Below are 16104 nucleotides of genomic sequence, written 5' to 3' on the forward strand. Positions count from 1 at the left end.
CTACTTTTACATGCTTTGTTTAACCGTTTTTGTCATTGAAGGCATGATCTTACAGGAAAGTATAGAAGTTATTTCTAAGTGCTGTTATTGGTATTATTGCTGACTGTTTATGAGGGGGCCTTCCATATTTAGGATATGTTTGAAGTTCAACATCATGTTCATTTGGAGCAGCTGTTTTATCCACGTTTAGGGGTTTTCCAAACCTGACTAGAAGTGATTTACGCTTAAAATTGAGGATATGAAAAAAAGTCAGCAAGAAACTATGCATAGACTGGAAAGGAACCTTTTTTCTTAATCTTTTAATAAATGTTTCAGTAATTATTGATTTAAAGGAAGAAAAAACTGAATCTAACACAACAGGCAAACCTGTACTGTCTAAACCTTTAGTGTCTAAAGCTACGAGTATCATTTATTCCTCAAAGCTGACTTCTTCCTATAATTATTTTACTCTAGTTTCTTTCTTGTCATGTAATGCTACATTTTTCTCTTTTTTGTGTGTGTGTGAGTACATGGAAGGTTGCCAGTTTGTGAGGAACTAGGTCAGTGGGAGAGTGTGGATCTACAGTATCCTAAAATGCTCTCATAACACAAGTGGTCAAAATATGATACAGCATTAAAATTTCACATAAAGGAGACGGGGGATTACAGTGTTTTTAACATGCATCATTGAGAAGTTTAAACACTGTTTTTGGGTGAGAAAAAAGTTTTACTAACAGATTCCCCTTATCCCAGAACTAATGTAGCATTTACTAAATGACTCGTCTGAAATTTCAACAAGTAAATGTTCTTTAGATAAATAATTATCTAAAAAATATCTATAAATTTATAATTATTTATTTCCTTCATTGCAGTAGAAGTCATATTACGGTGATTTCTGCAGCCACTGCAGGGGTATTCTCTTGTGCTGGTTTAGTATTTTGAAAAACAAATGGCAATATAATAGAATCTATTTTACTTGATACACAGTTCATTTTAATTACCAGATGATGTTATGTATCGGTCTTGGTTACTTTTATGTCAGTAGCAATTCTGTGTAATTATGTGTAAATGTCTAGCACTTCTTTTTTCTGTCCAAAAGAGAAGACTTGATTGTCCTCTATTCCCTGCTTGGTACACAAACATACTGACACCTGTTTGATATCTTCAGTCCCTGTAATACATCAGAGGAACCCAAACTTAGAGTGCTAATATAGTGCAATCATTATGTGGCCTCTAAGCCCCAGAATGGCACTGTGATTTTGAATAGATCGGGAGAATAACCAATGGGCCTGTATCAGGGGTAATTGCTGTATCTTCACGTCTTCAAAGCCCACCACGTCTCTCTGGCTTGATAATGAGCTTTTGCCTTTTTTCACTCCTAATGAGCAGAGGTATGCATGAGCCAGCGAGACATCTGGGTTCACACAGTCAGACAAGGCGGGTACAGTGGAGGAGAGGTGCAGCTGGGGTGTTAGGACTTGTCCGGAACAAAGGATCACTGTAGTTGCGCGGTGTTCTGTCCGGCCCCAGTCGTATGGAGAAATGGTGGCAGCTTCTGCCTCACTGCACTGTCTGGCCACGCCGCTCGCCAGCCTCAAGCGTGGGAGTCGACAGGGCGAGTCATGGCAGATCATTTTCGGTTATATTTACATAAGAAAAGATGGTAACGTTTGCATTTTTGTGTTCCGCATTCATATTTCCTCCAAGCCAAAAATGCATTCTTGGGGTTTAGCTAGAGAAGATGTGTGGTTAATCTTTTTAAGTGGTTTGTTGGAGCTCTGCAATAAGATGTGTGTAACTTTATAACTACATCCAAAGTTAAGTTGCCTAAAATACACGTAAATATGTTTTTTGTCAAGGGGAAAGTCTACTTCTATTTATGCACTGGTGTTCAGTTGAATTCTGAATTGAGCGTGGCTGAATTGCATATTCTTTGCTTACTTTTTGAAATGAAATTTAATACAATTCTATGTATTAAATGGACCTATCTATCTATCTATCTATCTATCTATCTGTCTATCTGTCTGTGTATCAGAAACACTCGTCAGGATTTGTATGAAAACCAGTGGACGTCTCTGTACTACTTCATGTGCTACTGTAGATGAATCAAATTATTACAGTTATAATGCTGCAAAAATTACTTCACTGAATCCTTCAACTCTTGCTTTCTTTATTTCGAGAACTTCTTTGTTTATATTCATCATTTCGATGTAGCAGGTTCATTAATTAAATTCCATTCTGGGAAAGCAAACGGCCCCCCCCCCCCCCCCCCCACAAAAAAAAAAAAGGCTTCCAGCCTCTTTCAACCAATCAAATTCTGTGTTCTCCTTCCAGATAGCTGACCAGCTTCCCTGGATTTCGCTGACGACACCGTTTTGTTTGGCCTGAAGATGGAAACACTGGAGTCGGAGCTGACCTGCCCTATCTGTCTGGAGCTCTTTGAGGATCCTCTACTGCTGCCCTGTGCTCACAGCCTGTGTTTCAGCTGCGCCCACCGCATCCTGGTGTCCCACTGCGCCTCCAACGAGCCCGTCGAGTCCATCAGCGCCTTCCAGTGCCCGACCTGTCGTTATGTCATCACCCTCAACCAGAGGGGCCTAGAGGGACTGAAGCGCAACGTCACTCTCCAGAACATCATCGACCGCTACCAGAAGGCCTCGGTGAGCGGGCCCAACTCCCCCAGCGAGACCCGGCGCGAGCGCCCGCTGTTCGACGGCACGGCCATGAGCTCGCCCAGCGAGAGGGTGCAGTGCCAGTTCTGCGAGCAGGACCCGCCGCAGGAGGCCGTGAAGACCTGCGTGACCTGCGAGGTGTCCTACTGCGAGGAGTGCCTGCGGGCCACGCACCCCAACAAGAAGCCCTTCACCGGGCACCGGCTCATCGAGCCACTCCCGGACTCGCACCTGCGCGGGCTCATGTGCCTGGAGCACGAGGACGAGAAGGTGAACATGTACTGCGTGACGGACGAGCAGCTCATCTGCTCCCTCTGCAAGCTGGTGGGGCGGCACCGCGACCACCAAGTGGCGTCCCTCAGCGACCGCTTCGAGAAGCTGAAGGTAAGAGATGCGGGGGCCTCCGTGGTGGGCTGAGGAGTGGATGCTGCTGGAAAGCGATCACAGATTTTTCTGATGGAGGATGAAGTCCGCAAAATGATGCTTTCTAATAAAACAAATCATAAAGCTGGTGAAGTCATGCTAATGCTAATTTTCTTTAAAGCAAAATCAGTCGGGGGATCATATTAGTGAAAAGACTGCATTACAGGCAGGGAAACACCTTTTTCCGTTATTTTGAAGATTCATCATTTGTCTTTGTTAGTAATTCTGAATATTCTGAATACATATATATTAAAAAAACTCCTAACCTTAATGTTTAATGGTGGCTTAGATCAGCTGATGTCCAGATCAGTTCTGCTCAATTCCTGCTGTCTGGAAGAAATCCTTACGTCTTCCATTGGAGAGGCACAGTCTCTTTCTACTTTCTTATTATACTGTGAAAAAATGTACACTCATATGATTACTATAGAAATTCTGCTTAATGAAATAAGATCAATTAATCAATTATATATTGTGAAAGGAGATAATGCATCTTAAATCTATTATATTAATTAAATAGCATGTCTACTTTCTGGAGTCACATTGGCGGTGTGTAATTTTTGTAAAATGTAATTTTGTGTTGACATGTAAAATGAGAATCAAAATGTCCAGGATAACACCTTTATGGCCAAATTAAACATGCAATTTCCATGGCCACGTGGTTTAAAAATGTTACTGTTATAATTTATGCTATAATAAACTAGACTTTAATTAAAAGCACTGTTTAATTAGTGCATTTAATATTTGATCTTGAGTGCACGCTCTGTATTGTATATCTACTCTGTAATGTAATCAATAATTTAACCCAGGGTAATCGGGTCTTTCTGCAAATCAGATTTTACTGTATTATTAGGCTGGTGATGGACATGTTGTGCATTCACGACAGAGTGAATGAGCACAGCAGAGACCTGTGTGCCATGGGGTCATCAGGGTGATGAACCAGAAGATAAGAATCCCACAACTATGCTAGTCCTTTGCACATATTAAGCGAGTGCTGCACGAGTGAAACATCAAGCTTACAGGGACCAAAATCTTTCTGATTTTGCAATTGCTCTGCTTGTTTTTGAAAAGTTTAAATAAAAGGCGGGCATGCATTACTTCGGCAAAATTGACTCTTTAAAGTTGTGTTGACTGCTGAAGTAAATTGAACGAATTGCGCCATCAACATCAAAAATTAGTGAGCTATTAGCGGTTGTGCTAGTCGCTGTAACTGCACAGCATTAAATTTTTAAATAAAAATGATTTATTCCGGTTATTACCACTGTCTTTGATTTGAAGCAATACGGCTTAATAGTTAGAGAAATGAACTCATGTCCAGAAAATTGCATGTTTCAGTCTGTAATGTGGCTATACTGTTGCACCCCTGAGCACGGCACTACAGTTAGATTGCTTCAGTAAACATCCCGCTATAAAATGGAAATGTCAAGATGTAAGCTGTGTACAATAAGTGGCTCTGGATGAGATGTCTGTTATGTAAATTAATAAAGCAGTGTAAAAAGCCTCAGTAACAGAGAGTGCCATTGCCAAATATGCATTTGTATGAAACGTATTAAAACTGGACAGCTGGGTTTTCATGGTGGAATGCAATTATAACTCCAGGGGTAGGATTTGCTAAAATGTACTATTTTACTGACCCTTAGTGATAATATAAACTGCATTTTAAGCTTCAGGTTAAATGAGATTAATTGCTTTTCCCATGTTGGCCCTGATTAGTAAACCACAACATTTAAAGCTATTGAGGAGGCCATAAAGAAAGGCCACTTTGAATTCTATACCCTTGACCCAAGCATGTTGTCCTGTCCAGAGGGAACCAGCGTCTCTCACATTGTGTTGTGCCAACACACCCCATGCAGATGGGACTCAGTGGTGGTTCTCCAAATCCTCCGAGACAAATTAACACTCCATTACTGAATGGGAAATTAAACGGATAAACACAGCTGCACATACAGTAAGAGATGGCTTTTCATATGGTAATCGCATTTCAGTTTCTCCAAGTGCTCCCTTTATGAGAGGTCATAAAGAGGGTTTCTGATGTCCCAAATGTATCAGCACCATTAACCAATAAACTATGCACTGGAATTTATGTATATTTATAGATTTTTATTTGTATATGTTTTGGCATCAATGATCTGGCTAAATTATTAGAGATCACCTTCAGTGTTGGACCTGGCATCAGCCTGGATTCATTTTACTACATAGCAATTCATTTAAGGTCTGATCAGTATAGTATTTATTTCTTTCAGTGTTAATAAGCACTGTGATCTTAAATCAATAAAACTCACCAACACTGAAAGGTAAGGTTCAGCCAATAGCAGCAGTGGCCTGTTATGTGTATCAAACTATAAAATAATGTAGCCAGATAACAGAACTTGGGTTAACAAGACAAGGGCAAGAAAGAGGGTAGGGTAAGGGTGGAACAGTTATCTGCATGAAATAACAGTAAGCTAAAGCTTTCAAAAAGGTGTGTGGACTTTAAAGAAAGTAAAATTTCTTCTAAGGAACAAAAAATATTACTACATGGCAATATCCGCAAATAAACAAATCAATACGTTAATGATCAATAAATCAGTGCTCTGTACACAACTTTAACTTGTGTCTCACACACACACACACACACACACACACACAGTTTAATATTTGAAAAGCATGAACAACCAACATATCCCAGAAGACATTTTAATATAGTGTAATGAAAATGCAAGTTTTTATGTAGTATGTTTCCTTAGGAACATCATATTTTTAAATTGATCTTGTCAGTGACTTCTTGTGTTAGGGTTATACATCTCACTCACACTTTCACACGTCCCTATATTTTTGTTGGTTTTGTTTTTTTTTTTTTTGCACACCTGCACACGCCATTACACAGCAGAAGCAGGCCCCTGCCGGTTGGAACTATGAACAGGACACACCTCAGAGACTTGGGGGAGGAGAGATTGTGAGTGGAAGCAGTTTTGACTAGATGAGAAGATGATTGACTTGTTTTGTTAAAGAAATACGACTAATCATCATTTTGTGAGCACAGCCCATTATGGATTTCAGGGCCCTTAACTAGGACGGTTTTTAAGGCAGGGATGTATTAGCCTTTGACACTTGTCAAATCTAATTTCTTTGGCCAGCAAACATATTTTGCTACTATATGCTACTATAATGCCAGAGTTTATTTGTTTGCTTCCTGTGCAATACGTCCAACTCGACTGGCGGGATGTTTTTTTCTTCCTTTGCGGTATGTTCACTTATTCACTGGCTATATGTTTATGAGTTCAAAGCAGGCGCGAAGCCAATGGCTCATTGCAGAGGGGGCAAGGACCTGTAGTGGGCCCTATAGGCTGTATGGAGATGCAAGACAGATCCAAGGGGAAACTTACGGAGACGGAAGGGCGGAACGGAGAGAAATGTGGATTACAATGAGGTGTGCTATTTCAGCACACCTCATTGCGCGAGACCATTTTTAAATACCGCGGCTCCGTTGGCAGTGACGGCGATGGGAAACTAAACAAGACAGCCGGCGATCGCCAAGTTCCTGCTTAGGGCGTAATTTTTCTGTTTGTACACTTACAAAAGGATACTGGGCAACAAAGTTTTTTGTAACTCTGCTCATTCAAAATAAATATAGAAACTTAGCTAGGGGTCGAAACCATTACGCCCCCAGTCTGACTTAATTTTTTGCCACAATCAAGACACACAGACAAAATTTATTCAAAATATTCAACCAAACAACAAAAATGCATGTTCAGTCAGACAGATTGGTCCCCAAGATGGGCCCCTTTGTAACTGGAAGAACCATGGGCCCAGGGCAGACGCACCCTCTGCCCCCCCGCTCGCTCCGCTACAGGTTCAAAGACATAGTCTGCCATTTATTATGGGAGGTTTGAAAAGTGGAGAAGGGTATTTCAAGGGTATAGCAGCATTTCCATTAAGTAAATATCACACCGATTAAATATAGATTAGCTGTTATTAGCATAAGTAAGCTGAGGCACAGCAGTTACATATTATTATTACATGTTACATATTGCATTATTACATATTACTTTGTTAGTTAATGACCACCTATGTCACCAGACACATTTTTAGATTCATCAACACCTCTGTCTGCATTATGTGATTTAAATATAACCACCAAATTTGGCATGTAATTGCCTATGTATTCATCAAAGGAGAGGGATGACTGAAAAGACTTTTCTAATTTCAGACATCATTAAATACTGAATAATGAATAAATTCATATTCCTTTTGAAGGAGAGTATAAGAAATAGTCCCATCTTCTCTAATGCATCAAACAAGGTCTTCATCTGGCTAGACATACACAATGTTTACAGTACCTTAAAAGATCAGTTGCATTTACATGAGATTAACTGTACAATTAACTTCAATTAACTTGAAAGTTTAAACAAGGTTTGATTTATATTTAAATTGCTTGGGTTGAAATGTAAACAAGATTTAAATAATCTGGTTACGGAACAGCTTGGCCATCTTGAAGGGAATTTGCTTTCGTGTCTTGATCGCTACTTAATCTTATCAGCAATTCTAGAAGTATCACTGAACTTGACCCCACTCAGTGATATTATATAGCTTATTTATCGCTGATATATAAAGTAGACCTCACCCTCCCTACAAAAAAAGACATTGAAATTGTAATGACCTCTGGGACTGGAGTTAAAGTCATTGTGGCTGTTTAATATCACTCAGTTAAAACACAGATAACACAGATAAGCTTGTACATTTGCCTTTGTTGATGCTAACATCAAGGGTCATGACCCCTGCATGTCTGACACATACCAGAAGGACAGGCTCAGCATTACCAGCTGTTTCAGGTATAATAACTAGAAAGGGTCATAAACCTCTCTCCCTCCCTTGACTTCAAAGCACCTGTGGAATTGAATTAATGACCCTTGAAATGCTTTGTACAGCTATGCTGTCTTCTTAATGAAGAGGGAGGGAACCACAAAAGCATTGAATTACTGTGTAACTGACAAGATATATGTAGACGATTCTGGGTTTGATACTGAGGTTTAAGGCTTAGCAGACTTAGCAGACAGTCTCACTGTTGTACACATTCAGAAGGTTTTGCTCAATAGTGGCGAGTCACAAGCTTTTTTGAGGAAAGTGTAACCTTATAGTTTCTGTTTGTATTTTCAGCCATATTTCCAATCTGGATCTCATTATGAATGTAAACTTTTTGTACGAAAGTCTGTCATTTTTATCTGAAGACTGAACAAAAATTCTAATCACAAGGTTAGGGGAGTTTGTAACCACAGATGGGTAAGCGCACAAATGACTTTTTCAGTAATTCTGTGTTTTTAATTTGAATAAAATTATTTTAATTAACAGGAATTCATGATTTTAATTGTATTATTCAGTGCACTGCCAGGGAGGAAATGGGGCATGCAAAATGCTGTAATTTTAGAAATAATAATAAATAACTTGAGCAAAAATACATGGCAGAAGTCAAATGATAAAAAATAAAGCATTCACAGTGAGATGTCATTTCATCGATTTGTGGATCATATTAATACTTAATATGGTTTGAAAATATGTTTTATCAAATAAAACTGTTGATTTTTAACTTTGATAAACTTTGACATACAATGCACAGCATACTTGATTTAATAAACATAAAGGTATTGCTTATCAAGGCCCAACACACTCTGGACTGACCTTATCGGTGTTATCTTGGAGAGTAAGAAAAACACACAAACACGCATACACAAGTGTGCACACACACACGCACACGCACGCATGCACGCACATACACACGCACGTGTACACATACACATGCGCATATACAGGAGTGCACTCTAAAAAGACATAGAACAAAATTACACCAAGAAAACAGATGATTTACAGATGACTATTTTGGTTTATAAAAAAGCCACCTTGTGCGAGTGACTTTATGTTATGACCACAAATAAATGATGCCTTACTCAGTACTGCTGTGTTTAACATCGGACAACAGAGGGCTAGATGAGTTATTTTGATTTATGATATACATAAGAGTCAGGTTAAGCCCTTCACTCTACATTTGAAGTTGCTCTTTTAATATTTCAAATCGCTGAAGTGTAAAATGGTGTAGATGTAGGCCACACTGCAAAAATAAACTCACATATGATGCAAAATTTATGGCATTTAATGTGCCCCATTTCATGTTTTCAATGCTCACTTTTCTGCTGGAGCCATGCTGTCTATCTCTGCTCCAAAGGGATTTGTCTGTAACTGTTATGTATAATGCTAATAATGTTAATGCTAATGCTAATAATAATAATAATAATAATAATTAATAATGGTTGGTAACAGGCTAGCTAACTACCAGTAGCTTATTAGGTCACAATATCCATAACCTTTTAGATATCATTAAAATGAATAGCTGATTAGCTTAACACATTATATAGATGCACTCTGCTGCTGGCAACTGTCACACAGAGATATTAAGAAGATTCAGTGAGTATAGTGAAGCCACTGGCTATGGGGGTTATATAGCACTTCTGTCACTGGATGAATGATATCCTCCTCTGTTATATCTGATTGTAATTATGTGTAAAAATGTTAAGCCATGCAGACTAGCCTTTCAGGCCATTTTCCTTTTATTTCCAGTAATTTGATTTGCACTCAATTTGTCTGTCAAATTATGTGTTTGATATTCTATCTGTGATTGAGGTCAGGGATTAACACTTTGGGATTCATGCCCCTTTTTACAGGGCACTCTATGGATTATATACTGTATGCCTAGTGGCAGTTGAAACCAGTTAGCATGTTAACTGGATAATCTCCAGAAAAGATGCATTTTAAAATGATAAAGCTGCCTCCTATTCATATGTCCATTTTTGCACAACATTACACTGCTACAGATGCTGTGTCAATTTATCATTGTGGATTAGGTTTCCAGAGGAAAAACAAAAGGCTTCGTATTTGTCATACCTCAAAAAATATATTGATTTTAACGTTTCATTGTAAATTTTATCATCATGCAAACATGTCTTTATTATTCATATGTATGACTCTTGTGTCTGTTGTGCATTTACTGTACTTTTCAATCATCGTAGCTGCTTATTTTCCTTTAATTAGGGGTTCAGGGCTAATACCTTTTCGCTACTACCATTAAGGTGTCTTCTTACTCATGGTTAAGAAATTGCACCTTAGATGCGAGCTGGATAGGGGCTTCCTTCTGGCTGGGTCACCTGATGTGGAGGTGCAAACAAAATGCTGTAAAATGCTGATAACCCGCATTGCAACAGTGTGGACAGAGTGGTAGCACGAGGAACCAGTCTGGTTTGACTCACAAACTGCATAGCTTTGGGCGTGAGGGTTGTCAGTCCGACGGCCTTCCTTTTGGACCTTCTATTTCTGCTCCGCATTTCAGTATTGTTTGCTCAAGGCCCTTCGCCCCTTGTGCTTGTGTTGACAGGCCCGGGAACGGATCTGTGCGTTTGCCATTGGTCGGAGGAGGGCAGCTCAAAGGGTAAACATAATCACAATGTTTATGTCTGAGAGAGCAGAGATGCCAGAAAGTGCAGAACACATTGTGACATCCTGAGTCATTGGGAGCAATGGAAACAAAGCTGCCCACGGTAATGAAAAAAAAACATTCATTTATGGAAGCTATTTTCAAAATCCTGCGTGGCACATTTAAAAGGGACACTGCTCACAAGTTTAAAAGCGTTTGAAGGGCTTGATGCACTTTGAAGTTTGATATGCAGTAATCACCTATTAGTCATTGAAATGGAAATGTGCGAATATTCCTTACACAATTTAGTTGAGGGTCAGTGGCTAAACCTGTTATTTTTTGTCAAGGGATTAATGGTATCGTATTTACCATCAAAGACAGTTCATGCCTCATGGTCAGTGTTGATGCTCATTCACATTGCAAATTCAGAAGTTGCAAGTGCCAGGTAGAGATGCTCTAAATCAGATCAAGATAAATATGAGATACCTTCCCAGGATGGAGGAAATCTACACGAGCAATGTGTACTGTACTACATTTGGACAGCCGCTCTCTGCATTTCTGTGGAGTTGCCGTGAAACTGATGTCTCCATTACGGTGCAGTATATACCCAAAAGTAAATGAGCTGCTTCAAGCCAGGGTGGATTATTCTGACTTGTGTGACTTGCGAGTGGCTGATTTAGTATACTTTCCTGGATAGAGCAGCAGACTCAGCAGGGCCCTCATCCCAATTCATCTCCTTTCTGCTGAATGCCAGGCAGAAAGGCAGAGAGTACAGCTAGCCAACAGTACACCTTGGCTAGGCTCTTGAACTAGCAACATTCCAGGATTAGGGTAGAAACACATAAGTGTGAAGTGTATTGTTGTAATGCCATGTAAGTGTGTACGTTTTCCATTTTTACAGCAGGAAGATGGCTGTATCAGCCACAAGGAAAGATATCAGGAAATGTTGTATTTAAATTGTACAATATGAGCATGCAGTACATTCAGCATGACCTCCAGACAGTACAGATCAGTGTTCTAAAAGAGTAAAATCAGAACAAATCAGATCACAGTATTGTAGGAGATGCAGTGGGACTTTAGTAAGTTTTATTCAGCAGGAAAATGCCAATTGTCTATTCATAGTTGACTCTCCCATTCTTGATGGTTATTTCCTCAGCAGTTAGTTTTTGGACAGTTACCATTAGCAGCCTTGCCATGCTGGTGGATTATACATAACGTTTAACACCACTGTTATTGTTTTTACTATTATGCGATAATGCAAGCCCTTCTTTATTTTCATACTCCACTTGCTTGCTAAATTAATTTGCAGTTATTGTGCATTTACAGTTTAACTCATGAATAACATCTACTATCTACTAATATCTACCATCTACATCTAATATCTACGAGATTTTAGTGCCAGACCTTACTCATTTTGTTTTGTCTCTTTCCCATATTTACCATAAATGTGACCCCCCCCCCCATAGACCTAACTGTTTACTTTACACTTTAGCCATTACATTCTGATATTCAGATTTTTTTTTCCAGTTGGAATGCATATTTCTCTTAGAAACTTGGGACACAATGAACGTTTTCATAAAGGAAGTGGTGTATTTGTCCACTGATGTGATTTGATGTGCCAGCTGGCAGCTCCCCCATGCTGTCAGAAGTGTACGGATGATGTGAGTGTCAGCTATGAAAACGAATTTGGGGAAAAATGGAAAGATGCCCCACTACATTTTTACATAAAGAGCTTTTGTAGAAGTTCTTTGTTTTTGGATGTCATGATCTCAAAGCTCTACCCACAGAGAGGCCCCAAATGTTTTTGGCTCCTTTTTTATGCCATTTCTCCCTACATTTGTGTTCCCATGCATAACTCTGAAAGGAAATAGACTCATGGGTGTATTTTTCAGGATCTTAGCAAAGACGCTTATATCTTGTAAATAACGCTAATATATTGAAAATGTATTGCATTTCCATTATTACCACAATATGTGTTACATTAAGAACATATAAGGGCAGAATCATAGTGTATCATAGTGGTAAGGAGCAGGACTTGTAACCGAAAGGTACCCTTGGGCAAGTTACTTTACCCACAGTTGCCTCAATAAATATCCAGCTGTATAAATGGGTAACATGTAAAAATAAATAAATAAAATATTGTAACCTATGTAACCTATCATCTGCTAAATGCCAATAATGTAATGTTATCTTGTATGTCATCATATGGGGCAATTCTGTTCAAAAAGAAATTAAGACCAAATAACTTATAATTCAAGCATGTTTTATTAGATTTATTTGTATAACTGTCTCATTTTTCTTCTAATTTTCATGCAACCCTCACTGAAACTGTGTTCTTGGCATCTTTTGTGTGAGTGTAATGCATCAGCATAAACTGTGATGTTATTCCATGGCAAACAAATTGAATGGAAAAAAAAGCAGCAATGCCCAAATCTGCTCCTGCTAAGGAGTATGCAAAGACAGATGCAAGGACATTTGGAACGCTAATCAACACCCTTCAGCATTGTTAAAAGTTGTTTATTATTATTGTTAGAATACCAAGAAGAAATGTGTTTTACCATTACAGCCTATCTGGTTGCAACAAAATAATTTACAGTTTAACCAAGATGTAAGTTTTACTGTGAATGGCAAGATAGGCCTTTAAAGTTTTTTTTTTTTTATGACTCTGTAACTTAGGCAGTACCTGGTTTGCCTTAAGACTTATGTCATTGCCTCACACTGCCTCTTGCAGAAGAACAGATGCCTCTGTAATTCACTTTTCATGCTGGGTACATTTTGGTGTTCTAATCTGGGAACATTAGGGTAAATGTGGTGTATCTGTCTGACCAGCATACATGGGCCCGCATTTATTCAGTAAGGAGGAGAAAAAGTGACAGGTCTATAAAATGAAGTTACAATGCCAGACTGTGCTGAGGAGGACACTTTTAAGACTTTTGCTCAGAGAAGATCCTTATAATTATATAAGTTAGATTTATGCTGATCTTTACCACTATTTTGATAATGTTTGATGCAATCCTCTCTGCATATTATGTATGTTACATTCTTAACACTTTGAGAAAATGAGTGTGCATGTGAGTAAAATGAAAATCAGAAGTACTGAGCCTGAGGTCTGTGATACTGTGATAGATAACATTGGGTGTTTTTTCATGAGTGAATACGAGATACATACATTGCTTGTGATGTAAAATGGCATGATTGGTTCTAAATGCAAAGTTGTCATTAATAAAAATACGGGTATCATAAGTTCATTATAATAATGTGTTAAAAAGTTGAATTATTAAACATGTTAAGTTCAAACAGCGTAAGGCCTTTCTCCATGTATATAGTGGGAATATATTCTAATTATAATGCTATTAGCAATTGTAGCAGGGCAATTTAAACCCTTTACTGTTATTCAGTATTTTATTCAGAAAGCTGCATGCCCACGTTACTTGCTGTCTCATGTTTGCCAGATCTCCTGCTACCGCACCTTGGACATCGCCATTCTAATGGCTTTCATCACCTCTGTTTTAACATAAATAAAAGATTTACTGAGAGCACTGGAGTAGAACCTAGGCTATTTTCATCCACACTGACGCAGACCACTTACCCAACCGCAATGTGAAAACCTCTTGCCTCAAAAAGGTTTTTACCCTCCATCCAACCCCGTGCTTGGCATAAACATGACTTATACCAAACTGACATTGCTGTAGAGGTTCTTCTGCCTCCAACCAGCAAAACAACAGGGCCTCTGTTCAGTTACACTTCTAGGCAGTTTTCCTTTCATTCATAAACAATATTAGTTTAGCTGAAATTAGTTAACTGAAATGTGTTGTGTTCCAATCAGGAGCAAATGCTGCACTTGTTCAAATGTGTTTTTCAAAGTTATGGACGATGCAGACTGCCATTGTAGGCCTTTATTTATGGCAAAATGACTATGGGAATTTTAGACATAAAAGAAAATACACTTCAGCGCCATTGTGTATGTTAAGTATGTTTACTAGCTACTGGTTTAAGTTACCGAGAATATGCTGAAAATTATTCATTGTTCAGTGAAAGTCTAAACATGAAGCTTGGAGAAAGGAAAACACTAAGAACAAACAGGAGGGCTACGTTGGGCTCCTTCTACTTTTTAGTAGAAGGAGCCCAACGTATACAGTTAGGCCCCAGGGCTAGTATTGGGAAAAAGTAACAAAAATAGTCCTTTAACATTAGAAGATTAAATCTGTTCATGATGACGTATAATGATGATGCCATGAATGCCCGCCCCTGCTCCAGCAAAATATCCTTTGTTTACAAAGCCTCCCATAAACCAATTTAACCTAATCCCCTCAAAACATTGTGGCTTGATGTGGTTGATTGGACAGTATTATTACAAAATATAAAATACAGCCATAGCTCTGGTTTTGTTCCGTTTTTAGACTGTATCTGGGCAGAACAGATAGACACAGTTCAGATGGTGAGTCGACAAGCCGTTTCAGGGTCTGATGCTTAATTCGATGGCAGATGATTTACGCATGGTCTAGTTTCCTGAACCTGATCTGCCCGGCAAACACTGAGAGCTGCTCCTCTAAGCATCTGAGCTGAGCATCCAGGATGCTGAGTTCTGGAGCGGAGGGGGAGTGCCAAGAGGCAAGTGACTCATCATAAACCAAATGTGACAGGCGGCACAAAACTCAAATCGGACGAAAAAAAGAAATGCGTCTATTCGCCCTTTTCAAGCTGGCAGACAAGATTGTAGGATTCTTAGCATTATTTTTCTCCTTTCTTTTTTTAAACTGAAGTATGGTAGGTTGTTCATAGATTTGTGTTAAAATACAAAATTTAACAATGTCTCTACTTGTCTTACTTCTTTTGTTCTCTTTTTTTTATCCTCTGCTTTTATAGCAAGCGTTAGACTCAAACCTCAGCAACCTGATTAAGAGGAACAATGAACTGGAAACTCTCATGGGCAAGCTGATCCAGACATGCCAACAAGTAGAGGTACAGTGAGCGCTTTTGTCCATTGATCTTTATGCACCAGACTGTTCTCAGACTTGTGAAATCTATTGCTGAATGTGTTTGCGTGTAACATCTGTGTGTACTATGTCATGCTTTGCCAAGTGATACTATAATGTGGTTTGATTGTTGTGTCCATGACATTGCGATGTGATGTCATCATGTCACTTCCATTCATAAATTATTGTTTAAAAGTGAAATGTTAAGTGCTAAATGATGAGTGATGTTTAACTTTGATTGGGCACTCGTTTGAATCTTGTATCATGTAAATCCTGGGCACAACTACTGTTCTTTTACTAGTAGTGTGTATTTACAAAATACCATTGTGTGCCATTACAGTGATAATAATATACTGTGGATAAAAAAAATCCTTCTGTTCTGTAATGGTGTCTGTTTATGCATACAAACCTGCTGTCAGTTTTAGAATGTGCCAAATGCTTAGAAGGTGACACAGGATGTCACTAAAAATATGTTATGTGTATATAAATGACTTGAAGAGAAAAAAAAATGTAATAGTCCTTCTTTAGCTTATATTAGCACATCACATCCCAGTGCTGCACCCAGCTGATTTAAAAATAGCTCATGAAAGAAAAGATGCACAGAGCCATGACAATACAT

General features: G+C 38.8%; 1 protein-coding gene across 4 annotated transcripts in view; it reads left to right on the forward strand.

The window, feature by feature from the left end:
- mid1 (midline 1) overlaps positions 1-16104 on the forward strand; it is a 50852-nt gene that overhangs the window by 22303 nt on the left and 12445 nt on the right. For all 4 annotated transcript variants that reach the window (XM_036545509.1, XM_036545510.1, XM_036545507.1 and 1 more), the window contains exons 2-3: positions 2314-3035; positions 15376-15471. In XM_036545509.1, the coding sequence (XP_036401402.1) occupies positions 2370-3035; positions 15376-15471 (762 nt within the window). In that variant the 5' untranslated portion in view covers positions 2314-2369. The remainder of the gene's footprint in view (positions 1-2313; positions 3036-15375; positions 15472-16104) is intronic.

The sequence above is a fragment of the Megalops cyprinoides genome, chromosome 14 (genome assembly GCF_013368585.1).
Source record: "Megalops cyprinoides isolate fMegCyp1 chromosome 14, fMegCyp1.pri, whole genome shotgun sequence".
NCBI classification, from domain to species: Eukaryota; Metazoa; Chordata; class Actinopteri; order Elopiformes; family Megalopidae; genus Megalops; species Megalops cyprinoides.